The 14898-nt window shown below is 39.5% G+C and overlaps 1 protein-coding gene across 1 annotated transcript in view; it reads right to left on the bottom strand.

The window, feature by feature from the left end:
- Positions 1 to 7201: 7201 nt before the first annotated feature.
- Positions 7202 to 14898, bottom strand: part of LOC129369963 (alpha-2-macroglobulin-like) — a 34971-nt gene continuing 27274 nt past the window's right edge. The window contains exons 22-36 of the mRNA XM_055045666.1: positions 14779 to 14830; positions 14482 to 14565; positions 13624 to 13800; positions 13420 to 13495; positions 12904 to 13060; positions 12198 to 12272; positions 11623 to 11785; positions 11350 to 11537; positions 10324 to 10536; positions 10015 to 10139; positions 9304 to 9394; positions 9144 to 9212; positions 8957 to 9062; positions 8841 to 8882; positions 7202 to 8045 (exon numbers count right to left, since the gene is read on the bottom strand). Of these exons, the coding sequence (XP_054901641.1) occupies positions 8041 to 8045; positions 8841 to 8882; positions 8957 to 9062; positions 9144 to 9212; positions 9304 to 9394; positions 10015 to 10139; positions 10324 to 10536; positions 11350 to 11537; positions 11623 to 11785; positions 12198 to 12272; positions 12904 to 13060; positions 13420 to 13495; positions 13624 to 13800; positions 14482 to 14565; positions 14779 to 14830 (1623 nt within the window). The 3' untranslated portion in view covers positions 7202 to 8040. The remainder of the gene's footprint in view (positions 8046 to 8840; positions 8883 to 8956; positions 9063 to 9143; positions 9213 to 9303; positions 9395 to 10014; positions 10140 to 10323; positions 10537 to 11349; positions 11538 to 11622; positions 11786 to 12197; positions 12273 to 12903; positions 13061 to 13419; positions 13496 to 13623; positions 13801 to 14481; positions 14566 to 14778; positions 14831 to 14898) is intronic.

Genomic DNA, 14898 nt, shown 5'->3' with positions numbered 1-14898 from the left:
GGCAGGAAAACTCTCCTGTAGAGGTCTGTGTTACAGCGCACCTGGAAAGGCCTCTAACTAAAGACCGGGTTGGTCCTGAAAGGTGCTTGCTGTGTTTCCCTGACAGGCCAACAGGAGTCACTTCAGGACCTTGATGATTGAGGATGTGAATGTAACAGGTCCATCGTCATTCTTTGGCATTGAACCAAGGCAGGATGATGTCTTCCACGGTTCTAGACATGTTGGCTGAAGGGCTCAGCTCGGTCGGGCTGCCAAGAAGTCAATATAAATGGACCGGCCAAATTTGGAGCGAGCCTCATCCCCAGAAGACCACAGCGTCCATGTCCACATCTGGCTCCCAGAACGACCCATGACTGACTGTCACTATCTATTAAATAGCTGCAGATAACAGAGACTCCACCCATCTTCACTCTCACTGCACAGAACTCCTACACAACAAACATGCTTTCTTTGATCATCAGAGCCCAGCTACTCTAACAAAATTTCAATAACATTTCTGCAAAACATCGAAACCACTCAACACAACTTTCCAGGAGTTTCATGAGTCAAATCAGGAATCCAGAGTTATAAAAACTGTAGTTAATTTCAAGTAGAAAGTAAGGGAGTTGGACAAGGGAGAATCAATCATCATCTGCTCAATCAATCAAGCTTATTTGTGTTGCACATTTTCGCAACACTGCAGTTCAAAGTGCTTTACGAAACAAAAAACATTATGAACACATTACATAGTCAACATTTGTTGAACAATGTTGACTGTGCTCAGAGATTACAAAGGTCACTTCAGATCAGACTGTGTGCAGAACTTTCATGAGACAAAAAACAAGATACTGGCTAGTTGATCAAACCTTTTTGAAAAATGTTCTCTTTTTTAACCAATTTTATTGATTAGAAGGTTCTGTACGGATTAAGGAGTGAATCTGACATGTTTGGTGACATGTTGTCAAGTCAATTCTGCCTACAAGCAGGCACAATGGAGAAATTTCTTCAAACTCATATGATGCAGCTTTTAAGTTGAGGGTAATCAGTACAGGAGGGAAATAGAGCCGTTGCCCGTAAGGGTATTTACTGGGTTGGTAGTGGTCATAGAGGGTGATCACTGCTGGTTTGAGGTTCTTCAACCCGATCCACCAGCAAAGCTTTTTCAAGGTGTCAGCAGAAGACATTCAGCGGCCTCATTATCTCTGCCACTGTGAGATCGGGTCCAGAGTTCTGCTAACACCTGGGTTCAGGTTGAAGTCGCTGCTTTACTCACGTTCGTCAAAGACTGCGGGTCGGGGATGAATCCTGAGAGCAAGGTGATATCCAGGATCACCATGTTGGTACTCTCCTCTTTCCCAATGTACCTGGAACACAGCAACAGACTGTGGAGTAGTTGAAGTGGAGGAATATAATCTATTTGTTTGCAGGGACTTCATTTTATGCTTAGAGACAAAATGTCGCAAAAAAGTCCAGAAATAACACAAAGCATTTCAGCAAAAGTAAAACTTCATTGGAATAATATTGGTTGAAATAAAATGCCAAACAGAATTGTGTTGCTCAGCAATAAGAGTGCTGAGTAACAAAGGTTGCGTTCACACTACAGCCTGAAGTGACACAATTCTAATGTAATTGGGGGTTTGGGGGGTGTAATGCGATGTGTATCCAATCTTTTAATGACAATCTGAACGGCTCAGGTTGGATGGACCCAGTTTACTTGGATATCCGATACATATCCGATTCAAATGTGTCCTAACATTCAGGTCCCATTCTTCTGTCCTGAACGTCACTGATTCTCGGCAAATGTCACGATTCTGCATCCTGATAATCATGACGGACTATAATGAGGATCAAGTTGTTAATATGCTGACTCCGGTGAGACAACAACTTCAGATGTGCAATCCATGTTCCACTGTTAGCATCCATGTTTACCTCCACAAACACTGAGAATGCTGACATCTGTTAGAGATTTTTTAATATTATCATTTTGTTGTTACTTTAGTTTATATTCAGTCTAAAGTATTATTGTGATTTTAGTATAAACTGACCTGGAGGTTACGACTGTCTTCATGCGAGATAGTAAAACTTTATGGTTCTCAGACCCTAAAGTTTTCTCTGGTGTTTATCTACCCAGTCTTAGGTGACAGTTTGACCCAGAGCTGAACTGGGCTCAGATTGTAAATTAGATATCACACCTGGAACTGAGTTGTTGGTCTGTTTGTGTTAAATGTTTTACGACCTCTGTTGTTTGATGCTTTGACAATAAAGAGGGAGCTCACGTGAAAGCAGATCAGAACTCTCTTTTGACCAGCCCGGAGGAGCTGTTGATCGGGATTTCTCCTTCTGCAGAAGCCTGACCATATTTAATTCATATACGTTGTCTGTGGTTATTTTATTGTAGGTTCGAGGAAAATACCTAACAACATCATTGTGCCCTCTTCAGGTCGTTTGCCCGTTCACACTGCAGGACACATACCAGTCGCATTTTCTTGAAAGTGTGAAGAGTCACAGCAAAAAAAAAAATCCTTTTTGTTGCAACTAAGATCATAGTGAAGGTTTTCAAACAGACATGCGGTCAAAATCTATTTTGCATATGTTCAAATGTGTTTGTAATTTTATGATGTAGGCAATTTGTAGATATTGTATTGCTTCTGTTCAATTAAGTTTTTCTCTGAGTGAAAGCGATGGCCTTGCAGTGAGCAAAGTTGTGAAATTGTGCCCTTTAGGCAGGGTGGGTTGTTTGAGTTTCTTATGCAAACAGGAAACCCATTTTACGGGAAACCATGTCGATATTCTTTCATCAATAAACAAACCAGTTGTACTAATACCAGTTGTAAAAAAAAAAAAAAAGTCCTGTGTATTTTAGGAAAGCATGGTGTTACTGAGAAAAATGGATGAAACAATAATCAGTGAAACTGCATGTCAGAATCAGGGGCAGAGGACTGATAAAAGTGTTGAGGCATATTTTTTAGATGATAGTGATGTTGATCAAGCATTTTCCAGGGTTGTATCAGTGTTGTGTTATACAGTTATTCATTTCAGTTAATTATATTCAACTGGAGCAACATACATTGACTACATTGCGGATGCTTTCAAGCATTTAGTTTTTAAATACTAATGAAAGCACAAAGTTTAAGATTAGAAAATCACACCAGATCAATGAAAACATCTTGAGTGCAGAAATAGAACTTAATGGAAAGAATGTTTCAATTCTTTGAGCAACACATTTTACACACTCAGTGAAAATCCAGTTAGCATCATTCCAGGGAGTTTTCTTGTCTCTCTCCTCTCTTTATAATTACATAGCAAAAACTATGAATTTATTACTCATACAAATCTTGGCAATCTTTATCAAATCTTCCATTAGCTCCTCTATAAGGAAGTGAATGAGGTTGATTGACAGCGCTAACACCGTCCTCTTGGTTCTGATTGGCTGTGTTTGGTCAGCGAGGTGCATTTCTTTCGCCAGCAGCTGCAGCTCAGGGAGGAGATGGAAGAGATTGATCTTTCCACAGATTATCTGTTTCGTAGCAAACTGTCATGACATGGTGTCAGCGTTAACAAATAAGAAAAAAAAAACGTATTAATGTTATACTCTGCAGCTTAAACAAAATGCAATAAAATGGCTTTTTTTTTAGAAGTCTGGATTGCTTTCTGTATATTTTGCATGTTGCCTATGACTGTTGCTGGTGGGGAGAGACATTTCAATAAGTGATAAGCTTAAATTATTTTAAAGAATTTAAGCAACCTGTTTGCTGTATTTTATATGGACTGTTGCTTGTAAAATTTACTAGCAGTGAATATTGTGCAAGTATCAGAATTGAACCAAATTACCTTTATACCAGGTGAGTCTCTCTAACCTGAGAATGTGAACCTGTACTGGGTTGATTCTGTGCCTTCAAATAATTGAACAATGCTGCTGTAGAAGATTTATAACTTATAACTCATAATTCTGAAACAGGAACAGGTCTGAAAAAAACAGCCTGTATGCTGCACTCAAGAGAGAGATTCATTTGATGCATCAAAGAGTGATGTCATCACTGCTGAAGTCATTGTTACCATTGAAGCTGAACATTCTAATGATGCATTCACATCAAACATGTTTTGAGTGTCAGACGATTCTGGTTTATATTCAAAGTCTATGTGGAGTGTTGGATGTGTTAGATGTGACAAACCTTTCTAACGGTTAAAATTGCACCTCTTTCAATGCAAACCAGACATTCCTGAGGTCCAAAACAAATTTGGTGTGAACTTACCATTATATGTCCAGTGTCACATTAGATCCATCATATATGGACCAAAGCACAGTCCTAATATGATGGACTCACATTTAGAGGTAAGATGCAAGTTAACCTTATCTCCTAAAATAAGGTTAGGAATGGACTAGTAATGGTTAGTGACGTAGCTTAGTTCCACCTGGGTGTGGGTCGATGTAAAGGCGTAAAGGCAGAGTCGGGCAGAGCTTGGTCTTCATGCCATTTCCAACATGAAGGCCCTTCATGCAATCAGTGGAGGTTGGTCCCATGGAGGTCTGTCTTTCCTTGGTCTCCTCTGTTTGTTGGGAGTCTTCTGTTTGCAGGGGGGCCTCTGGTTGGATGGAGACTCTAGGATGGTTGTTTTCCAGAGCAAGTTTCAACTTCACCTTCAGGTCTGAAATCTGACCCTGCAGAGATTTCACTGTTTCCTCCTGTGCTTTGAATTTGGAAGCTTGCTCAGAGTGACTTTTGAGCTGCTCCTCATATTTAAGTCTCTCTCTGTATTCTTCAACCATTACTTCTACCAGACCTTTGTTGCGGGAGGCGTATTTTTCAGCCTCCCTCTTGAAGTACTCCAGCTGTTGAAGAATGTTCTTGTCGGCTGTAACTTTGGAAGAGCAAGAAATCTTTGACACATCTTTAATCTTTGGCACGTTTCTTCCATGTTGAAGTTTGACTTGCATGTGACGTTCTTCTTCAAATATTTTTTTGTAGTTTTTGAATCTCCTGCTGCTGTGATTTGACTTCAGCCTGATGTGCAATCCTTTGGTCTCTTTCCTCATGGAGATCAAAAATCTTACTCTCCAGTCCTTTTTTAAGATCGTCTACCTGCTTTGTGAGATCAATGATGTGTTGGTTGGCAGGAGTTGTTTCCTGCTTGACTTCCAATGATGTTGGACTCTCAAAGTTGCTGGAAGGACTTGATTCCCCCTGGATCTCTGCTGATTCATCTTCCGGCTCAATGGAATTCGTGTAATATCTGGAATAGATATCCCGCTTGTTTTGAACATGCTCTGAAGAGTGATCTGTCACGATAGAACTGTGGAACAGGTCTGAGAAAACTGCCTGTGAGTTACATTCAAGAGAGAGATTCCTTTATGGTATCATAGAGTGATGTCATCTCTGCTGATGTCATTGATGCCATTGGAACTGAACATTCTGACCTGATAATGATGCGTTCAGAGGGATGAACATGCAGTTAAAAACTAGTGATGGTGGAACAGCGAGTTACCTCAGTAATATTTAGAAATATATAAATATCACCTTGACGGAATATTTAATAAAGACAAGATGGAGAAGAGCAAAGGAAGTAAGAACCATCTGACTCATGAAACATGATACCCCTTAACTGACAACCACAGTGGACTGTTGAAATGACAGCATCACATACCCGACATAATAAAAGCCTTCATATTTTTCACAAAAGGTAGTTGCTATTTTGGTCATTATATGACTGGTTTAACCCACCACTATTACACATGGGATTCTTGTGCCCTTTAAAATGAAACTAACTGAAAATTTCAAAATAAAAGCCTCAATATTCCTCTCAAGTTAGTGCACTGTCGTAGCCTTTACCATAAAATAAAAATCTCCCAGGTCAGTGCACTGCCTTGCACAATATTCCTCTGCTAGAGTGAGAAACTCTGATCCCAAAACAGTTTTTAACTCACGCCCACAAATATGTTTCTATTTGTATGAAAGTCGGTCATGATGACACCATCTGTCTCTCATCGCTGCTATTACTGTGAGTGAGGTACAGATATGAATCTACTACTAACAAAGATGAGAAATAGCCCTCTCTCACGCTTCAAACGGTTTGTGAATACGTCTCAGGGTTCCTGAACAGGAAGTTGTTCTGAATGCTTTTTTCAGAAGAACTGACTGTGTGTCTCACAAAGACAGAATTCTTTCTCCACCTTTCTGTCTCACACACATGACAGTCGGCTGAAGGCAGAGCTGCCCTTTAGAACTACAATGATGGCTGAAGGTTAGAACTACAGTAATGGCGGAACGCTGACTTACTAGAGAAGGAGGCTGAGCAGAATCTTAGAACTACAGACATGGTGAAATGTTTTGGGCATTATATAACTGATTCAACCCAACCACTGTTACTAATAGGATGAGTTTAGCCATTTAAAATAAAGCTTACTGGAAATTTCAAAATAAAAGCCTAAGTATTAGTAATAATATTTACTTACTTTAATATTAGCCTTTACTATCTTTTTCTCTCAGTTAATTGTACTTATTAACATTAGCAAAAACATTAGCACAAACATTAGCATTTCATTGCTGCCCTATTAGCCTTTTCCCTAAAAAAAGCTTGTAGCTATTTTTCTTATTAGCCATGCTTAGCATACTAAATGGAGGAAGTCAATGTAAGACAACATGCTAATGATGCCCCATATGCTAATGCTAGCAATTTGGCTCATTTTAACTGAACACTTATTTCAACATACTGAATGGCGTAGGTCCGTGTTACTTAACATGCTTGTGACTTTTCTCATGCTATTGCGTACATTGCAGCTTAGTTTAGCATTGATGCTAATTTGTATTAGCATCAATGCTGGGTTCCAACCGACTGTCACACTTTGGCAGGGCCCTTTTAAATTTCTTCAGAAATTTTCTGGTTGCATTTCTTACTGTGACATTGTTCTCATAGATCTGTTAAAAAACATTGACGTAAATAAATAGAATATTCTCCAGCTACAGTTGACGCTGCTGCTGCCGCCGTTTTCATTAAAACCAGGAAGATAGAGCTCATCACCCGCTATAAAGTCCTTATAATGGATTTACAGCCGAATATTGTGTTTTGTTTTTATTATGCAAGGACTTTGAACTGCTTTGTTAGTGATGTGAAAAAGTATTTGCCCCCTCATTATTTTCTATTTTAAACATCTTTATTGGACTTGTGTGGTTCAGAACCTTAACCTCTGTAAAACTAGTCAAAGACAACAGAAGGAAACACAAAATACAGTTTCTGAATGGTGTTTATTATTAACAGAGAAAAAAATCCAGCCCACATGTCCCTGTGTGAAACAGTGAGATGACACAATGAGATTTTTTTTATTTAAAAGTCATTTTAAATCATGAAGCTTCACTGGCATTTCTCTTTCACAACACTATTGCATACTGACACTTGATTAACTGCTGACTCCTAATCAATGATGATATCACATTAGACAGATTCTACCTGTTTAAAAACTAAATTCAGAAGTCCGAGGACACTGCACTTTATTAAAATGTACAAAACATGTTGTGCTTCTCTGCTGCTCAGTGGCAACTATTTTGATTGAATTTTCCAATGAACACCAAATGTTTTGAAAGTCAGTCCAACGTTTTTTACCAACTAAACTCATTGGAAAAAAGCTGGATGAAACCCCATCTGACTGCTCTGAACAAGGGTTTTGTGTGCATTCAGATATAGACATGGATGACTCGGAGTCCATGTCAGATGAGTCAAAACTCACTTATCTTCAGAATCCAAGCCTCGTTTTGAGGAATTCAAAATTTGGAAGTACTTCAACATCATGTATATTTTTCAGTTTGATTTTCCTTTTTTCACTGTGGTCACTCTTTACTGCCTGGTATGAATAGCAATGTGAGGATATAATTATGTGTTTGAATCATGAAGATTTCAGTTCATTGAACTAAAGGACAGAGGATCCCAAACGGTCAAATCTGTCCATTTCCTCTGACAACTGTCACAATACGAACCTGACTAAACACAATATTTATATTTGCATGAATTAAGTTGTATAAGTGTAAAATCATTGAACTGACGTCAGTGTCTCCATGTGATCCTCACTTTTCATGCTGCAAATAGAAGAAAAAGAATTTGTGAAAATCTCTACTAATCACATTTAATATGAAACAAAATGGCTTTTAGAAATGTTTTTATTTTGGCAGAGAGAGTCAGAAAGCATTTTCTCTGTTTCACAAAATTAAGAGCTATTTTAAAATTGCACTTGGGACAAAATGTGCACTTATTGGGAGAACTGTGGTTTGTCCTCATATCCTTGATTTACTTTTAGCTTTATGCTCAGAATAATGTTCCAACAAAACCGTTAGGTTCAAAACACTGTAAAGTATTATTAGGATACTAAACAGTAAATAGAGCCAAGGAATGCTTAATGTGTCAAAACAATGTTGTCATTATGATGTGCCCAAGAAACTAAATTAAAGTCGCACGTGAATAAATTTGTTTACACGATAAATCACCAAAAAGCATTCTGCGCCATCATCCTGTAAATACTTCCTGTTTCCTTCTTCATGGTTTCCACCAGTGGCTACACCTGGTTGTTTATCATGTGATGGGGAAAAAATGTTTAATTTGCAGCTTTGAGAAATAAACCAGCTTCAATACAGCCAAAATCCCACCTCATGCTTGAGGTAAAACCTTTTATCAAAAACGTAGTGTTCTCGAAATTGTCAAAAACACTTTTGCCGAAAGAAGCAACTTTTTCTTTCAAAATGACAGCCTGTCCAATGATATGGTCAAAATGATATGGTCAATGGAAATGCAGCTAGTGAGAGCGTCTTTACCACTGAGTCTCGTAGATGAGGCAATATGCATGCAGCCATTTTTCTATGAGAGTGAGACAATGTTACCTGCAGCACAAGGGTAGTTGTATTCGGTCTCAGCTTGGTCACCTGTCAGAAAGGAAACACAATAAGTTAAAAGAGAATCACATCAGACAAAGCTGTGTAAAGGAATCAGGCTTTACTTGGCTGGTAGTAGTCATAGATCTTAATCACAGCTGGCTTCAGGTTCTGCACTGGGAGCTCCTGCTTGAGCTCTAAGCTGTGGTTGATGGCTACCCCTCTCTGTAGCTGATAGAAGAAGAACTGGTGAGAACTGGTTTAGAAATGTGTGGAGCGCCACCATCTGTTACTGCTGGGAACTCCTCTTACCTCCCGAAGATACATCACAATATGATCGTCCTTCTGTTCCACACGGTCCACCAGCTGGGCAGCTGTGAGCTGTAATGAAGACACCATCCAGCTCACTGTTTATTACTGTGACCATGACGACGCCTGAGACTAACTTTGACGGTCTGGTAGTAAACATTACCCTCTTCAGTGACTCTGAGTCTGGAGCAAATCCAGTCAGAACTTTGATGTCCACAATCACCATGTTTGTGGTGCTCTCCTTTCCACTGTAGCTGATACAGCAAACAAACAACCTTCAGTGTAAAACCGTTTTATTGCCAAAATTAGAGGCTTTTTGACGACTTACAGCAGGGATGTCAAACTTGTTTTTGTTTTGGGCCCAATCAAGGTCATACATGCTCTTAAAGGTCCAGTTGTGCCAGAATGTATTGGTAAAAACTTTTCACAAAGTGTTAAAATATCAACCAATTCTTAAATTTAAGTAATATTATTGAACATCTTTTCAGTCCTTCCAGGATTTTGTGGCACTAATTTGGAAATACTTGTAATATTTGTTCTTATTTATGGCAGTAAATACAACAGTTTATTACTCCCGGTATAGCTTTTGGACTACAATCTGATATCAATTCAAGCTGAAGCAGCTTTTTAGTATAATTAAGAAAGTTTTATTAAATTATTTGACAAAAATCTGCAATAAACTCCCAATTAGTGCAAAAAAGTGAGAGGATTTGTTCATTTTGTGTGAATTTCTATGACAATTCTCAAGCAACTGGAGGGACTGATTGAATTAGTTTGGCAGCAAACATATAAAACTGCATTGATGTTATTGACAGCATGATATTTAAGAACACTTAGTGTTTAGTCTAGAATCCATTTGGAGTTTGTGACTCACAGGGACTGCAGCTGAATGGTCAGTCTGGGTTTGTGAGGCGTGCCACTGCAGTTGGCCTCTAGTTCAACCTTCATTCTCAGTGTGGTGGCATTCGTAAAGGTTGGGATGTTGAACTGATGAGAAATCTGAGAAACATAAATATGGTCTACTTTATTGATTTAAGTTTTTATTTAAGTTATCCTGTAAGCAGCTGCTGATGAAATTATGGAAACGTCAAAAACAAACATGTTCTCTAAAGTTGTCTGAACAATTCATTTGTAATACTTTGCAGGGCCTAGTGAATCTGAGCAGGAAGTGAACAACACCAACCTGAACTGAGGCGCATCCAGTCCCCTTCACCTCCAGGCTGTACTTTCCTTCCACGCCCTGCAGCGTCTTCTCCTGGTAGAGCAGCTTGTTGTCTGGGGTCACATCAAAGGTCAGCGGACCACTGGGAGACTGAACTGTCACCGTGCTGGAACCTTCAGGACTGAACACCAGACTGGAGTAGAGGGACAGAGCCTGAAGAGCCACCACCGTGTCCTACAAAGGTTCAATGTGTCAAAAATCTACCCTAATATAGTCAGTTTACATGAGAACTGAAATAGGCAAGTCAGGCTGAAACGATTCATTGAACGATTCAAGGACCAAACCGTTTTAAGATCATCAAAGCACAAAATTAGTGTTTTCTCTTATTTGAGTTCAATAAATCTAAAAGATGAGCTCAACAGATCACAGAAAACCGAGCCAACCCTTCATCAGCAACAGTTCCATAGGAGTCTGGCATTCTGGGCATTTTCCCTGTGGACTGATGTCCTGTAGGGATCTATAGTCTCAACACTTCTCTTACTCACATAATGTTCTGACCTGCCCATCAAACCAGTATCAGCAGCCCACAGACTCTGAGCTGGCCCAATCACAGCAGTCCCTTTTCTTTTGGTCCTGTCCACATGAATTACTCTGGAAAGAAAAAGTCTGCAGAAAGGTCCACCAGCTCTTGAAGGACACTCTTGACATGGCTCTGGTCCAGTCATATCATAAAACATCTTCTCCTTTTGGCTTTATTAGGTGCTACGCGATGTTTCTGGTGTTTGATCCACCAGAAACATCAGTATGTCTTTATACATGCTAACAAGACAAACTATATAGTTTCTTTCTAGAATGTAAATACAAATTATAATTTGTTTGTTTTTACATAAACATGTGGAGGGTTTGAAAAACATAGGAGGGTTTCCCCCACTAAACTTTCTGAGCCTGGCGGTCGGGGCGCCAGGGCGGTCCACCAGCAGGACTCCATGTTTTTGTATTACAAAAATGTTTTGTTGACAGATTGACACATTTTTGGTGCTTCAGTACCTGAGTGGACAAGAAACCGCCATATTGGTTCTGTTGGGTCGTCAGCCATCTGACAATGCCTGAGGCGTAACCCAGGTCTTCAACAGTGGGGGAAGCAGAGAGTTTGGCCAGCAGCACATAGGAGCTGATCTCCACAGACAGAGAGGCTGATGTTTCTCCTGCTGTCTGAGACCAGTGGATGGAGCCGCCTAAAACCAACCATCCAGAAACAACATGACTCAAGACTGATCTAATCTGATCTGGTCAGCCGTTTCCAGCAAAACCTCGACTCACCGTCTTTGATGGCCACTGAGTCGAGGTGCTGCAGGAGGTGAGCTCTGGCCTCCATGTCTCCAGCCAGAGTGAAGACGTACGCCAGCAGAGCTGTAGTGTAGATGTTGCTGAAATCATTGATGGACTCTTTGAGGCACAACAGGCTCCGTCCCACCACAGGATCCTTTGACAGAATGAAGTCATCATCACTCTGACAGATACTTTATGCCAGAATGATACTGTCACTGTTGTACACAGATGTGCTTCAAAAATCACCATCATTGGTGCGGCTGAGGCTGCGCTTTAGCTGAGGAATTTGAATTGTGTGCTTTCGACTAAAGCAACAATAGTGAGACGTTGACAACAGAGTTTTCCCAAACGCACAGCGTCTGGTTGTCGGCTGTGTAGACACTGCAGGGTCAAACTGCTGAGATATTTCATGGTTTTGGGACTTTAAATGGAAACATGTTTGAGTCTTTGCTCACAAGACAGAGCAATCAAAACATCTATAGAACAGGAAGAATTTCACCAAAGTAGTAATCAGAAAAATAGTTTTTAAAGTTCAATTTTATTGTATGTTTCTTAAATGTACTTACATTCACAGAGATATTCATCTCCAGAAAGGTAGCGGTGATGTAGGCACTGAGAGTCACTTCATCCGACACGCCGCCCTGTGGAGATCAATTTACCACCCGTTTCACCTGTGCTTAAAAAATGAGTTTAACCAAATTCAAAGAAAAATCTTATTCAGTATTTTAGTCATTCTGTCTGTATTTTATTGGACCGTAGACGATGTCAACCAGGAGCTCTTCCAAAGTGTGCAAATTTGTCTGAGGTAAACCACTTATTACTTGTTTCCTGTCTTGCTGCGTGTGGTTCTACTGGTAAATTGTGTCTCGTGGGTCTAAATATGATGAGATGAAGGGTACTATGTGGAACATCATCTTTTTTCCATAAGCAAAGAACTCATGTTGATTTTTGTATGTAGACCCATCATGACAAATTTTTGCTGTATGACAAATTGTCCCACAAATTAATGCGATGAGTGAGAATATTGTTGTTTGGAGACTATTTTCAAGTAACACACTGGTAATGGCATATTGCAAGAAAACATTGTCAAAGATAAATAAACTTTCATTTCTAATGAACATTTAACACTCGAACTGGAAGATGTTTTAAAGGTGCAAAATACATAAACAAAAACTGAAACCGCAAATAAAATGGACACTCAGAAAGGAGATGAAGGAAACAGTTCTTATTCTATACAGTACAAACTCTACTTTGGCTACTGAGTGAACTTACTTTCATTCTGTTGTTGAAGAGATTCCCTATTTTGTTGAAACATCCGTTGCTCTTTTGTCGTTGATTCAACCAAGTCCTGGACGTCTCTATATTTACTGGATCGATGTCGATGAAAGACTGAGCTTTGAAAAACGATCTCAGTACAAAAGATGTCAGCCTGAGGAACGCCAATATGTTTAGCACATAATTGAATACAATGAGAAACAATTGCAGCGATTTTATTTTTTCCTGGGGCCCAATGATTGACTTGTGTGATTAGTTAAAATGTGGAATAGTGACAGCAATGAAAGTTGCCTGTAAAAATAGATAATATGTAAAGTTTCTGTTCCATGAATGGTGCCAGTTCAGTCATATGTAACTTTTGAAGTGGAATCTTTTATCAAAATTTCTATCAAAGAAAATGATGCAGATGGAAAAGTGCTCTGTTTTATGGTGTCTTGAGAAATATTGTAATGATTTTCCCAGCTTGTCCGTTAATCCACACAGACACAAGAACATTTATAGGAATATCCTCACCAGGTGTTTCCTGGTCCTTTGCCGAATGTGCTGTATGCCCCCTCAGAGTCCTTGTAGTTCAGTTGTCTCTGGTAACCTTAGAAAAAAAGAACAGCCATTATTAGACATGTTTCTTCGTGTTTGTTTGAACTGCACCATATTCTGGACAGCCACAGACGTACAGAAAGGTCAGACTATAACAGTCATTAAAACTGAATAAGCTACCACTGGACAGGAAGTTGAAGGCCTTCTCTTTGATGGCTGGAGTCAGCTGCTGAGTGTTTTTAAGATAATGGAGGATGTAGATGTTGGGGGCCAGAAGAGCCATGTTCTGCTCCCCACATCCATACGGCATCTTCAGCAGGCCCTCAAGGTTCTTAAGAGCGCGGCCGAGGATGTCTCCTAGATAAAAACACAAGATTAGATTACACCAAATGTAGCAAAAGTACCATTAGCAGCCAAACAACTTCCACAAACAAAGTGAAGTAGTCAACAGGTATGTGTTTTACATGAATAATCATTAACACTCTGCTAAAGCTGTGGGCGACCAGGCCAACATTAAAAGGCAGTTTGCAGCAATAGCTGCGTTTCCATTGACCTAAAAATGCATGCATTGATTTTAGACTGTGAGCAGCCAAAGAGGAAGCTGGAGAACACAGAAACTACACAAAACGGCTAAGGAAACTTTGCAAAACTATCTTAATGTGGCAGTATTATGTATTTTTCAGGCACTTAACAATTGAGTAATTATATTACCTTCAGTTGTCATAAAAATCCTGTATATATCAAATATGACAAAAGAAATTGACATTGTAATTTAATTGCTTGGACCTCTGTCTCTTTAAAAACTCTTGATCTTTCTGAAACTCTGCCATCAGATCATCACTCCTCCATTAACCCTTTGAGAAGATTTTTAACAGCGTTGCACTGAGAAGTTGTTATAATGAGCTCAGCAGATGCAGTTCCACCAGGTGTTTGCCAATTACTACTGGCTAGTCTGAAGGAGCTGAGAGGGGGAGTCCTGTTGGAGGCAGAACATGTTTGATCATTGACCTATCAGTAGAATGTGCAGCATGTATTTACCCAGGACTGACACTGTGACACGGGCTGAGTCATCAATCACATTTTCAGGCAGACGAACCTCTGTTTCCTCCGTCAATGTTTCTCCTGAGTACAAACAATAGAAATGAAATTTATAGATATTATGAGGTCATTGGATGGGGCTTCAACAGGAACACACAATGGTTAATGTTGCAAATAAAATGTATTTTCTTCCTTTACTTTAACCTTATGAAGTGAATCACACAAGAATAATTTTGAAGTGCTTGCTTCTTGATTTAATTTGCACATCAGTCTGTGTTCGGTTTGAAACACACGAACCTTTGGGGCAGAGCAGCCAGTTCTGTGTTTTTGTTATCTCAGATCCTTCAATCTGTGGAGGAGATGAAACCAGACAAAATATTTGACATCAGTTGCTTTGATAAGATGGTGTTGAATTGA

Source organism: Poeciliopsis prolifica, unplaced genomic scaffold (assembly GCF_027474105.1).
Source record: "Poeciliopsis prolifica strain line A6 unplaced genomic scaffold, Auburn_PproV2 SCAFFOLD022, whole genome shotgun sequence".
Classification (NCBI taxonomy): Eukaryota; Metazoa; Chordata; class Actinopteri; order Cyprinodontiformes; family Poeciliidae; genus Poeciliopsis; species Poeciliopsis prolifica.
Note: the sequence above shows the minus strand (reverse complement) of the source record. Positions and strands in the feature narration are given on the sequence as shown.